Source organism: Pteropus alecto, unplaced genomic scaffold (genome assembly GCF_000325575.1).
Source record: "Pteropus alecto unplaced genomic scaffold, ASM32557v1 scaffold111, whole genome shotgun sequence".
NCBI classification, from domain to species: Eukaryota; Metazoa; Chordata; class Mammalia; order Chiroptera; family Pteropodidae; genus Pteropus; species Pteropus alecto.
Genome location: NW_006431915.1, coordinates 6,401,749 through 6,416,347, shown reverse-complemented (window position 1 = coordinate 6,416,347; position 14,599 = coordinate 6,401,749). Strand labels below are relative to the sequence as shown.

Below are 14,599 nucleotides of genomic sequence, written 5' to 3'. Positions count from 1 at the left end.
TTCTAAGCCCTTTATATCAGTGATTCTCAAAATTTGGTTTCTATACTGTCATCTGCAGCAGGCTCACCTGGGAATCTGCTAGAAATGCAAATTCTTGGGCCCCCCTTCTGAATATTAAATAATCATTTCCTGTTTAACAAGCCCTCCAGGTAATTCTAATGCAGAGTAAAGTTTAACTACTGTGCTACACTGATCATTTATCAGTGATTTAAAATGACCAGTGATAGGTACTTAGGGGTCACTAAACTATTGCATTTATGTTTGAAATAATAATTCCATAATAAAAAGTAAGAAAATAAAGAATATATTCACATATTACTTGTAAAATAAAAAAACAAAACAGAAAAGGGGATCCATATATTTGAGAATGGGACCAGTGCTTCTCAAATTGTGATGAAGAATCATTTAAGAAAATTTTCCAATCCTTTGTGAGCTAATACTTTTAAACAAATAACTAAAATAGAAATAAAAACAAATACAGAATATTAATCCAATGTTTTTATTATTAGATTCAACAGAAATAATATTTCTGTAAAATTGCTATGAAATTTTCTAAACACATTCTTGAATTCCATCTTTTCTTGTTAGGGACTAGTAATAGTTTTTAGATTGGCACCATTCTATAGTCCACTCTAAATGATTCATGAACTGTCTTCAAGGAATTCTGCTTTGTAAGCTCATAATAGTAATAATTATTAATAGTATAAACGTTGATCACTTACCATGTGTTAAACACAGTTTTAAGTATTTTTTTTTTTGTATTAATTCATTTAAACTTTCCCCAAAAGCTATTGGATAGTACTATTTATTATCCCTGCTTCATAGTTCAAGAAACTAAAGCACAGAGAGGTTAAGTAACTTGTCCTTATTTATACTTTCAGCTAGTGCTGGTCCACAATTTTTGTTTTTATTTTTGAAATTTTGCTTGAAAAACTTCAGACACATCAGGAAATGGAGTTTTAAGCAGGGTGGTGATGCAAAAGAGAGAAGCCATGGGATGGCAATTGGGAGTCGCGGGGGTAGGTGGCAGTAGTATCTCCATCACCCCAAGCCTGGTATCATCTCCTGAAGAGGGACAGGCTGGTGCATTCTATAATGGGTGGATGAGTCCTGTCTGCTAAATGTAGATGTTTATCTCATCAAGTGCCTCACTAACATTGACCTCAAAGTGATCCTGAACATCACTGAAGATGCCAGCATCATTCTCACCTGAAGGAAACATGATGGCCAAGCCCTTGGTGCCAAATCAAACTGCTCTGCTTAAACGATGCAGGTCGGTGTTAGAATTCTCAGACGTGTTGTTGCTAAGGCAATATTCATCTGCTCGATGTCCATGCCTCTGCCGAATAGGTCTGTAACTGCAAGAATTCATTGTTGAAAATCTTTAAACTGTTGAAACTGATAAAGCCTCTTCTCCTGGGGCATCTCATAGTAGATGGCAATGGCTGGGAAGTTCTGCTCCACAAGGAGCTGTGCCAGTGCAATGCAATGCTGCACAGACTTCACAGAGTTCTAAGATTCTAACCAGCTAGTCTGGTTCTAGATCATACTCTACCACTATACACTACTATTAAGCAGAGGTCTTCCTCTACTTAACTCAAATATCGCCTTTTTTCTAGTTCTTTGACAAATATGGTTAGTGAATAGGATTCTTTCTTTGTGGGAGTGGGGCTCTCAGCTTGAAATTAAGTAGGACCAAATATACTCAAGTATATCTGAAGAGATGTGAAGACCTCTATTTCCGAAAGATATACTTCTAAGTAGGGCCAAGGAAACTCTTAGGTGAGAACCCACCCTGAGAGCAGAGGGTGGGATGCACCAGTTTTAAAGACAAAAGCTCAATGCTTATGAGGACAAATGTAGTGATTATCACTCAGATTGTTCTCTGGCCTAGTCCCCCAGTCTCATGCCTAAATCTTAAAGGATTTCGTAAGTAAAAATGGAAAGAGTTGTTTTATTAAAAGCTTTGAGGACATGGTTCCATAGGGTAGTGGTTAGCATGTCTGCTTCACACACAGAAGGTCCTGGGTTCGTGCACCAGTGGAGCCACGGTCCATGGTCTATGGCCATGCCACCCTAAACAAGCCCGATGTCTGATCTCGTAAAGCTAAGCAGGGTTGGGCCTGGTTAATACTTGGATAGGAGACCATAAATAATAATGATTAAAAATAAATAAATAAAAAACAAAAGCTTTGAGAAGCATTGGGACCTAGATATAGTAGGACAAAAAGATGGTGTAAAGGAATTCTCTCCTTCAGAAAAGTGCTCCAGAAAATCCAGAAAATTGACATGGGCTGGCAACTCCTACCACAGGACAGTGACAGGAGACAGCATCTTCAGTGCAAACATTGGAGTCTTCTGAACCAGGCATTGGACATGTTAGGAGTCACACAGAGATGATTACATTAGGGCCACGCACAGGATGAGGGAAATGAACATGACTCATGGTGGTGAAGAGGTCAGCAAGTACGTAGGAGATGCTTTCAAGCCTCCTCCTCAAATAATTGGGAAGGACTTTGAAGGAAGCCTCATAATTCAACCGAATGGGCAGAGTCTGTCAGACTCAGTGTGTGTCAGCTATTGTAACCTAGTTTGACTTACCAAGGTGATATGGCCTGAAAGATAGGAATTATAATCCCATACATTTTTAAGACTTTTGTTATTGCTTAACTATTAAACAAATAACAAGTATTAAGGGAACACTCTACAAGATTTTTTGTTTTATTTTGAAATACTTATAGATTCATAGAAAGCTTAAAAAGTAGTGCAAAGAGGTCCTGTGTACTCTTCATCGTTTCCCCCATTAAGATGGTAATATCTTAATAATTATAAAACAGGAACTTGACATTGGTACAGTCTACAAATCTTATTCAGATTTTGCCAGTTTTACATGCATTTGTGTGTATCTAAAGCTCTATGCAATTTTATCATGTGTAGAACCCCATAATCAAATACAGAACTGTTCCATTACTACAAACATCCCCCTTGCTACTCTGTTAAAGTCACACCAATCCCCTTCTCTCTCCATACCCTCCCACCCGATTCCTAACCCCCGGAAACCACTTATCTGTTGTCCCTCTCTATAATTTTGTCATTTTGAGAATGTTATATAAATGGAATCATGCAGTCTGTAACCTTTTGAGTTTAGCTTTTTTCACCCAGTATAATTTCAGATGTTTCTATTTTAGAGAATACAGGTTAATGATTATGATTTTATATTTGTCACGGGATAAAATGATATCAAAATGTCCACCTCCCAGATTGACCTAATGACTGGTCTTATTTCTGTTCTATATTGGCATTTTTGTATTACTTTTATATCTTAACAAGTCTTACCTGTAAACAAGAAAAGAATAATGTTGGTTAAATATTAACTACCACTGCATACTGGAATGCCTTAAGGCAAATATTCAAAGATTATTATTTTGTCCAAACATAGTAATAGTTGGTGGAGGGTATCTCTTATCAGATGAAGGTGTTTCAGGGGAATTTCTTAGACAAATTAGATCAAAAATACAAGGAAGGTAAAATGTTAGAAAATTTATAAATTATTATAACTGCCTTACATTTCAAAAGTACAGAGCAATTAGCAAATAGAGAATGTATTTTCCTCTTCATCGTCAAGTAGTAGTAGTATACATACAGAACATAAAACTCTTATGCCAACCCAGTTTACATGGGTGATGTCTGATCATTCCAAATACTTAGAAACTTTTGCTGAGATTATAGAAGGCCATGGTTTTCCCATGCCATATGGACTTTGGTTAAGTTAGGATTCTAAAAGTAGTCCTAGAAGACCTAAGTTCGATCCTATTTACTGTTTTTGAATCAGAGGGACTTGCAAACCTATGGAGCTCAATCTATGAGAAGTCTTTTGAATTTATGACCAAGATGTAGGGGAAAGGAAAAGGTTTCGCTTTTTCTGATGTGAGCTGTTCTCTTACATCTAGGCTTCTGTTAAAACTGGACATTAAGTGGTTAGGAAATGTCACACATTTTGTTCACTTTAGTCAGGTACACTGTCTTTACACTGGAGACTTTTCAGAGTTATTGTTAGTGATATTGACAGAATTTTAGATAGACTTCACACATTGAAATTTATTAAGCTATCTTAAGGTATGGGGCTAAGACAACTTTGTTTTTTAAATAAAGTGTAAATTGTACAGCTTTTTGGGAATCATTTTGGCAATATTTGAAAAATATTGGAAATGCTTATATTCTTCGTTCTGCAATTCTACTTCTAGAAATCTATTTCTGATATAATCGTGTGCAAAAATGTTCGTATATACATAATGTTCTTTGCAATACTGTCAGTTATTTTAAATAATTAGAAGCAATGCAAATTTCCAATTTGTAAAACATTAATTTATGGTACATGAAATTATGAAATACCATTCAGTATTAAAAAGAATTAAGTAGATGGAAAGTACTGATGTGGAAAAAATCTCCAAAATTTTTAAATGAAAAAAAGCAAATAAAAAATAGTGAAAGTTTAGAAGGATGCACACAGAATTGTTACAATGGCTATCATGGGTAGGGTTTGTCTGTGAAGAAAAATAATTATAACTTTTTAATATTTAATATTGTTGGAATTTTCTAAAATGAGCATGTATGATTTTATTACCTGCGTAGCTAAAAGATTAAGAAAATTTCATCAATAGAATATATCCGCCAAACAACAGCAAGACTGTATCAGCTACTTATCTTACTGATATTTTTAATATCCGTCTGGCAATGCAGGGTGGCAATGTTTACAACTGCAACTTAACGTTTGGCTTTAACATACAAAATATATTTGACCTTTTAGAAAGAGAGATTGAGGTTAGATACAATACTTTAAAAATGGCCTCCGCAAATGAGATACTTGAGCTATTGGAAAATTGTTTTTGGCCAATAAATAAATAATAAATTGAACGAACATGGAATCCATTCAATAGTGAAGGCTGGAACCTGATTTCCTTGGGTATCCCTGCAGTGCTTGGGCATATAGCAAACACTCAATAAATATTGACTGAATGATGGATGAATAGACAATTTAAATATTTTTAGCAGCACCCACTTATTTAAAAGCAGCATATTAGCAAGGATAGATATCTTGTTACTTGAGCGGCTTTTCAAACGAGGCAGAGCAGCCCTTTCTACTCGGGAGATTAAGAATTTGGTCGAGGATAGCGTTTAGTGACTCACAGATTGGTGATCTGTGAATTGAAAGATCATTCAATTTCAGAACAAGACAGAATACAAAGGGGGAAAAAAAGCGAGTTGCCACTATTATAGACATACAATTTTGCGCAAACTAGAGGTAAGGGCTCCCGTGGCTGTGAAACTGGGCAAATTACCATATCTGTGTCTAAATTTTTATCTGAAAAACGGTTATCACTCCCTCATAGGTTTTTTTTTTTTTTTTTTTACATAGAAGAAAGTGAAAACTTTTACAAAATGCTGGCTTTATGTGGCCATCCCATACTGTGTAATGAATGTTTCATATAAAGTCAATCCCAGACTGTCGGGTCGAAAAGCCCTCGAAGACTAAAATACAAATGTTCTCAAGTTCGGGGTAGTCTCTTTCATCGTAATCCCAACCAAACCTATGGAGCGGTGCGGTTCCCAGAGTCGACTTCCAGCACCGCGAGTTCTCCCCCGCCGGGGTCTCGAGCATCGGCTTCCTCGAACTGCAGGGCCCGGGACTCCGGGGACTACAGCCCGCGCCTGGCCTCCGTGCTTGGGGCCGAGCCACCGATAGCCTCGCCCACCCGAGGCAATTCTGCCGTGGTTCCGCGGTCCTCGCGGGACACTCCTACCTACTCTCCGGAGTCAGATCCCAACGTTTTTCCCGCCGGTAGAGGAAAGTGTGCAAGCCAGGCAGCCCTGGGTGCAGAAGCCCGAAGGCCAGCGGAGCCCGCGGGAGGGCGGGAGCGGCAGCGAAACGGCAGTGAAACGGCAAGCACAGACGCGCGTTCCCGTGAACGCGGGAGGGGGACGCGCGCGGAGCGCGCGCGGGGACGAGGGGCCAGGAGGCGGGGTCTTAGGGAGAGCGCCGGAAGAGGGCGCCCTGGAGCCGAGCCGGAGGCCGGCTGTGGGCGGGGCCTAGGGAGGGCGTCGACGCCGAGGGCGGAGTGAGGCGAGGCGGGGACGCGCTTGCGGAGTGGGGAAGGCGGGGGCGCGGTGGTGGCGGGAGCGTCCCTGGTCTCCGCCCCTGTTTCCCACTCTCCTTCTACCTCCGACCGTCCGGGGCTCCGGAGCGGCACCGCTTGCCCGTCCCCCGGAGCCGCCCTGCCGCCGCCGCCTCCTCCCTCCGCTCGCAGTGAGCCCGTCAGTCCCCGCACGGTGTGCGCTCCTCCGTCTGGGCCATGGATGGGTAAGTGTTGGCTGCGCGGCGGCCGCGCCGGGCTGCGCTTTGCCCCGCTTCCTTTGGGCTCTCGTCCGGACGTGCGGAGGCCGGGGAGCTCGAGAGCCGGGCGCGGCGCTGGCGGCCGGAGGAGCGGCCCCGGCCGAGCCCGACGGCGGGGCTTCCGGGTGCCTCCTAGGGGAGCCCGAATCGCCGAGGGGCGGTCCCCCACGAGGCGCCCCCATAATATCCGTTCCCTCACACCCTCACACCGGGAAGTGGAGGAAAGCCCGGTGCAGCCGCTGGGGGCTGGGGGCCGCCCTCGGCGCCCGGAGTCTGGGGAGCCTGGCCCGGCCTCCCGACACTTCCTCTCAGAAAATGGTGCGCGGCGCTGGGGGAGGCGGAGGCGGCGCTCGGGGCGGGCGTCCTTCAGCTTGGGGAGTTGCTGTTTACCGGGGTGAGGTGGGGCGAGCACTGGATTTTCCCCTGGCGGGGAGGCGAGTAGCCGCCGAGTGGCGGATGGCGAGTGCACGCGTCGGTACACGTCTGGGCGGCGACCTGGTGCCGAAGCCAGGGCCCCACGCGGGGGTCTCGGCATGCCGGGGAACCGGCCGAGGTCTCCGGACTTGTGCTCCGAGCTGTGTTAACGATTTCGGTATACCAGGCGTCTGGTCTTAGTGATCCTGGACGTCCTCCCCCACCCCAACCCCCACCCTCAAGAAACTTCGTGAATTTCCTGCCATGTATGTAAAATATCGTGTAAGTGCAATTTTCGGAGAGCCTTCAGGCGCTCTAAAAGTTAATGAGGCCCGTGATCAAAATAAAAAGATTTAGAATTACCTATATAAATATTTCTCTCGGGGACCTAGGGATATGGGTTAGGACCTAACAGATATTTTAGTGATTAAGGAAACAACTAGATTAGGATCTAAGTGAATTAATTGAAGGTCGTAGCATATGTACATCAAGAGTTTTTTAAAAAATCCCCAGCTCTCTTACAACTTGCAGGTCCACTTTATTCCCATTATGCATTTGAGGTTCTGTTTGGCCTTTTACCTGCTTTTGATGACAAGATTTTTGTAAACCTCTTGGTGGTAGAATACGTAGAACTTGCTTGAACAGGAAAAACCGTGTACTTGTTGCCATATAGTTGATGATTGTTGTCATGCTGTGTAAAGACGATGGAACCTTCCAACAATTTTTCTCTTCATTAGACTTTATTCTAGTTTCATTATTAAGTGTATTTCATATAGTGGATTAACTCATTTGAATGCGGATTGCACACTGCTTACAGACATTAGATTAGACAAAGTTCAGTTTTATATTTCATTTATGGTCGTGATATTTTTTAAAGTATTTTTTATTTAATCGAAACTATTGTTTAATTGAAGCTTCTCTGAGAACATTGTTGAAAACTCATTTCACACCACCTTATTCAGTTACACTTTATATTTGTGCAAAATTTTGCTATTTTTAATTCGTGTAATTACGCCACTATTTCAGTTAGGAAGGCTGTGAAATTAGTATTTCATTATGTGTAGTGAATTGTGGTGAGACAGTTTGACTTGAGATATGGAAGCAGGTTAGCTTTTGTATTGGAAATTTTATGGTGATAATAAAGAACTCCTGGGTTATGCATCTTGGCTGTTAAACTCTCGCACAGCGTGAAGTGCAAACTTACTCTTTTGGACAATGTTGCAAAAAGATAACTCTTCACTCTAAAGTTACTAATGAGTTTAATGATTTAAATATGTGAGGCAATAAGATCCTGGAAAGGTAAGTTCATTTGGGAGTTCAAGACTGTGTAATATACTATGGTATTGCAAAAGATTTACACAGATTTACTCTTTGCAACAGGACCAATACCATAGTATATTACACAGTCTTATTTTTTATGCACAAACATCAGTTATTTATCATGTTTAAATTTCAGACAAATGAAATTCAAAAGTCTAGAAGGAAATATAACAAATGTACATGGTTATTGTTTAAAACAGTTAAATTTGCATCATTAAACAGTGTGGAGTCATAAATTTATTTACTTTTATTAAGTAATGATGACATAGGTTATTAACAATATATAGAATTTAGTTATAGCTTTCTTTTAGGAGTTATGGGGACTGACTTAATTGAAGACAGTTTCTTTGGGGTTAGAAGAGATGGGTTTTGTTTAGCAGAACTTTATATAGGGGTTTTTACACCTTGGTGTTAAGGAATGTGGTTTTGAACATAGTGAATTTTGGCTTTCAGGAGGCTAATTAAATTACTACATTTTACCACAGCCTGAAAAAGGTCTTTTTTAAAATTATTTTGGATAGTTGAAAAACAACAAACCACCAGTCATCATATTTTTCTAGTTCCTCCTCAAATCCCAACTGTCGTGTGTGTATTTGTTCATTTCCTCCTGAGATAATTTATACTTAAACAGTTTTGATGTGGTAGAATTTTTTTAAAAAACAAATCTTTGAAATTTTTGATGTTAGAAATTTGATGTGTTCTGAGAGACTATCTTAGCTATATTTTGGTGAGCTGTTTTGGGTAGTAGATGCAAATTTGCAAGATACCTTCTATTTCTATAAAATCCACTCGCTAGTCTTGTTTCATTTAAACTTGTTAAAAGTGATGTAAGAGAATGAACTTTGGTGATTTTAAGTTTTGGTTTGGATTTGTTGAAAAGAGGTAAATGGATAAACATATACTTACTAATTTTATTGAATCACAACTATGTTTTTCTGAATAATAAAATAAAATGTATTAGTTGTTTCTTACACACTGCTATTAAAACTTTGCTTTATACTTTGCTGTTGCTAGGCTGTCCCCATCACTTTTCTTTGTATTAACCTTTCACAATTCATCACATTCTTATTTTTATTATTTGTTATAATGCTTTTTCTTTTTTTTCTTTAATCTTATTATCTGTCTTTTAAAAACTTGATCTCTAACTTTGTTTTCCATTTTCTCTTTTTACTTTTTCCATACAGTGTTGTTACAGATCTTATAGCAGTCGGTTTAAAGGTAGGAATCTTTTACTATCCTTTCATTAGCACTTTTAAATCTTAGTTTTGGCATTATTTTTCCAGTGGGAAATCATCTCACCTGTTCATAAAATTATCTGTTTTACTGTATGATGATAATCTTTTGTTTTTCTTTAATTCCAAAATAAGTGCTTCTGTAGCTAATTTTGGATTTTACATATTTATAAAGACAGGCTACAGTATTATTTTGTATGTCTAAAAAGTTTAGCCCGAAGTTTCACTTGAACTATCGTGGTACGTGTTTGTTTATTTTATTTTGTTTGAGCAGCTAAATGTAACCTAGGTTTTGATTTATTTTCCTATCATGTCCTTTCTTATATCTTCTTTAGGTGTGCTTATGAGTAATTAAATTATAATAGCAGCTGAAATTTCTTCCATAACTACTATGTGCCAGCTGCTTTACATGTGTTTTCACTAATTATTATAAGTTTTTCAAGGTAGGTATTAATAGTCCCAATTTAGGGATGAAAAACTTAGGTTCAGAAATTTGTGTTTAAGGTTTGGTGCACCAGAATTCAAACCCATATTTTCCTGATTCCAAAGCCTGATCTTCCCCACTCCTACCCCCGTTATACCTGGCTGCCAGTAATGAGGGTTCTGTCTAAAAGGTGAACAGCAGGAGAGCTAGATCATTAATATTTCACAGTAATGATTCTTCTAAGTCATTTTCAGTTTTATTAAAGTCTTCTCATTTATTGGATTCTAAAATATAAACCAAGTAAACAGTATTCATCAATATGAGGCTTTTAAAATATAAATGGGTGTTTTAAGGTTTCCTTTAGCAATTTGGTATTTGATATAGCTGAGTTGAGAACCTGGTTCTAGAGGCCACTTACAGTTCAGATCACTGTAGAAAATAGACTTCGTGTTTTTATTATAGGTATTAAAATACATAAATGTAAAGTTATACAACTTTTTGTCCATCGTCTGTCTCACTAGCCATTTCCACACTTCCGCATTTGCACTTACTGGATCTGATGGTGGCATTCATGTTCTTAAAACACCTTTAAAAATAAGCATAAACACAGCATAAAGCATTCAAGATTAACAGTAGTATGTCCAAGATGGGCATAATTGGGAACTGTTGCTTGAACTGTCTTTTGAAGTTGGTAGCATTAGTTTGCTTTGGCAAATTTTGAGCATATTTTATGAATTGAAAATAAATGGTGGGGTATAGTTTTGTTGTTGTTGTTTGTGGTAAATAACAAGTCAGTTTCTGATTTGGCAAGGATTACTCAGATTAGAAACTGCAAGAAGGGATATTTAAAGTGAATTTTGGTTTGGTCTCATCAGAAATGTAATTTGTGATTCTAGAATTTATCTAGGGGAAAAACGAATATATGAGACATTTAAAAAACTTAACATTTTGGAGGTGAGGAATTATGCTTGAAGGGTTGTCCTGTTTTCTTGCCGGGGAAAAATGTAACTTGATGATAAATAAAAGATAGATTAGACACAGGAATGGGATTTGAATATATGATTTGGATTTCTGACTACCTTTTCTGTAGCAAGGACTTTAAAAACAAAGATCAGATCCTACTTTGAAGAAAAGATAAGCTGATTAGTTGATTCACTGGGCAATCTGTGTTTTTATAGACTTAAATGCTGGATATGTCTGTAAAATTATTCAATATATGGAGAGATTTCTCAAAAAATGTTCTGCTTCCTTCTTGGATCCCATCTGAGGAAGTTACCAAGTAATAGGCCAGTAAGGCTTATTTTTCATCTAGATTGTAAACCAAAATTAGCAAATTTAAATAAGTCCTTCAAGAATTTCAGTTACTTATCTTCTGTTTGCTGTCTGAATGTGATGATACCACAAATAGTTTTAGCCAGTGGCACAACCGGATTTCAGATTATGCTCCCTAAATTGCTTTCCTGGGTTCAGAAAAAGTATGGATTTCTTCCTCAAAGAATTGAAAATATGAAATCCATTATTTTAGAGAAAGAAAATAATTGTTTTTAGAGATTAGTGATTCGCTAGAATGTGTCATGAGGGCAGGAATTTTTGATATTTTTTCACTACTTTGTTTCCAGCGTTTGGGACATGATAAGATCTCCAAAATACTGATGCATAAATGAACGCCAAATTGTCACACAGATGGTTAGGTGGCAAACTTATACTGGAACCTCAACCTTCTAATTTTGCTAGTTTTTCTTCTTATTAGATATGTACCATGGTGAGAGAGAATTAAATTCTTTTTTTTTAGGTTGGAATTTTCTTGAAGACAGGTAAACATTTTCAGTCAGTTTAGGGTCATATTTGAGATTTACTTATATCTACTTGTATACCTTGCGTGTTTTATGGTACGTTCAGGGTATCAATTTTTAAGTCTTCTCTATATTAGACAAGAAAATTAAGAAAATTAGTTTTGGTGCTTCTCATGAAATACCTATTTCCTAATATGTCATATTTTGAAATGCTTTTAGAGACAGTAAGAAATTGCTATCCTTAATTTTCAGTTCTTTTAAATGAAGAACCAGCCAAGTGATTATGACTGACGTTTCAAGAACTTTATTATACCAGATAAATCAGTGTCAGCATTGTGAGTGACTTAGCTTTTTGTGTATGTACCTAAGTGTATTTTATATTTCCAGCTTATACTTTAATTATTACTAGCTAGTTTATCTGAAACTCAAATGTTTCTTACATTCTTGGTTATTTTCTCAAAATATAGTAGCTATTAAAACATGATTTTTTTTTAATGATAATCTTCCATATTAAACATGTTTTAGTATCTTTCTGGGTTATTTTCCTATTTTAAGTGATTAGATTAATATAGAAAAACTCAAGCATTTAGGAAGGACTATAATTGGCTTCTAATAATTACCATGCCTATAACTATATAGGAAAGAACAATACTGCATATTTAAATTAATTACGAAGATGAATTTTCTATTTGCTTGACCAGGGATTAGCAAAGTATAGCCTGTGGGCCCAATCCAACTTGCCACCTGTTTTTGTAAGTAGTTTTACTGGAACACAGCCATGCTCGTTCGTTTTCATACTGCATGCCTCCTTTCGCTATACAATGACAGTTGAGTAGTTGTGGCAGAGACCATATGACCATAAAGCCTAAAATATTTACTTCTGGACCTTTACAGAAAAGTTTGCCTACTGCCGTGCTTGAACTATAGAATATATAGAATGTTTTTTCTCTTAAACTGAGTTGTAATTTACAGAATGAAATGCACAAGTCTAGTGGATGCAGTATAGTACATTTTGACAGATGTATCCACCTGTGTTTCCTAGTCCCTAAATCAAGACAATAACATCATTCCAAATGTTCCCTGTTGCCTTTTTCCAGACCCAATCTAGGCAACTGTTCTGATTTCTATCACCGTAGGTTAACTACCTGTTTCTAAACTTCATATAAATGAAATAAAATACAGTAAGTCTTCACTTAATGTCATCCAGTAGGTCCTTGGAAACTATGACTTTAAGTAAAACGACGTATAACGAAACTAATTTTACCATAGACTACTGATATAAATAAGAGTTAAGTTCTTACAGCATATTTCTGATCACAAAAACATCACCAGATTTTTAAATAAAGACCTAAAACACTTCTAATATTAAACATTGGAATAGATGTTTACATGCACTCAAGGAATACATACATGATGTATTTAAGAAAGATTAATAAAAACACGTGAGATAATTATTTTCCAATGTGTTTATTTCAGTTCAGGGTCTTGGGTGGCTGGAGCCTCTTCCCGCAGCTTAGGGCTCAAGGCAGGAACCAGCTGTGGACAGAATGCCCTTCCATTACAGGGTGTATCACACATTCACACTCACACTGGGACAATGTAGACATACCAGTTCACCTCACATGCACAGCTTTGGGATGTGGAAGGCAACTGCATTTTCCGGAGAAAACTCATACAGACAGACAGTGATCCCAGGTGGGAATTGAGTTTTTCCCCCCTCATCAATGTCATAATGAAACAACATTGAATGAAACAATGTTATTTGAGGACATGCTGTGTTCATACTTCATGTATGTAGTATGTGCTCTTGGATATCTTCTTTTACTCAGTAAAATAATTTTTAGATTCATCCATGTTGCTTGTATCAGTAGTTTGTTCTTTTTCGGTTTTGAGAGTATTCCATTGTGTGAATATATCACAATATTTAAAAATCCATTCTCTTGTTGGACATTTGAGTCTTTGCAGATTTTGCCTGTTATGAATAAAACTACTATAAACATTTGTGTATGCCTTTGGGTAAATGTATATTTCATTCTACACCATGCTTAGGAGTAGAATTGGATACGTATATGTTTAACTTGGTGAGAAACTGTCAAACTGTTATTGCATAATGTTGTACCACTTTAAATTCTGAGCAGCTTTGTATTAGAGTTCAGGTTGCCTCATCCTTGACAGCACTTGGTATTGCCAGTCTTCACTTTTAGCCATTCTGGTGGGTGTAACTGGAATGACTAGTAGTATCTCATAGTTTTAATTTGCATTGACTTGTTTTGAATCCTTTCATGTGCCTATACCCTTTCCTGTGATTATTAGCCATTAACTTACCATCTTTTGTGAATGTTTGTTAAATCTTTTGCCTATTTTAGAGTAGGTTTCTTGTAGACAACATACAGTTAGGTCTTTTTTTCAATCCATTCTGACAATCTCTGTCTTTTAGTTGGTATATGTAGGCCATAAATACTTAATGGGATGATAAATCAAGTAGTATAGGTCCTCCAACTTAATTATTCTTTATCAAAATTGTTTCAGCTATGCTATGTCATATGAATTTCATTTAGAAATTTTAGCTTGTCAGTTTCTACAAGAGAAGCTGTTAAACTGACTGGGATTGCATAGATCGTTTATAGGGGGTAATTGACATTTCAATCATATTGAGTCATCTGTGAAATGAATATCTCAAGTTTTTAGGTCTTCGATTACTTTTAGTGCTGTTTTGTAGTACTTGGTGTATAAGTTTTGCATGTATATTTTAAATGTATCCCTTTTTTTTGTAAACATAAATGGTATTTTTCTTGTCAATATATAGAAATGGTTTGTGTGTCGACTTTGTAACTTACAACATTACTATGTTATTTTTAAAATTTTTTCTTAGGATTTTTTTTTTTTTTTTACACACATGATCATGTCATCTGTGAATATAGTTTTATTTCTTCCTTTCCAATCTGGATGACTTTTTTTTCTTAACACAAAATTTAGGACGTCCAGTATAATGTTGATAGAAGTGACAACATCCTTGCCTCATTCC

At 37.6% G+C, this 14,599-nt stretch overlaps 1 protein-coding gene across 6 annotated transcripts in view; it reads left to right on the top strand.

Annotated features, from left to right (window-relative positions):
• Positions 1-6,138: 6,138 nt before the first annotated feature.
• Positions 6,139-14,599, top strand: part of PTBP3 (polypyrimidine tract binding protein 3) — an 88,941-nt gene continuing 80,480 nt past the window's right edge. For 3 of the 6 annotated variants that reach the window (XM_006906107.3, XM_025041566.1, XM_006906106.3), the window contains exons 1-2: positions 6,221-6,358; positions 9,310-9,343. In XM_006906107.3, the coding sequence (XP_006906169.1) occupies positions 6,351-6,358; positions 9,310-9,343 (42 nt within the window). In that variant the 5' untranslated portion in view covers positions 6,221-6,350. Of the gene's footprint in view, positions 6,359-9,309; positions 9,344-14,599 lie in introns of all 6 variants that reach the window. The other 3 variants (XM_006906108.3, XM_015599875.2, XM_015599876.2) reach the window with 3 other exon arrangements.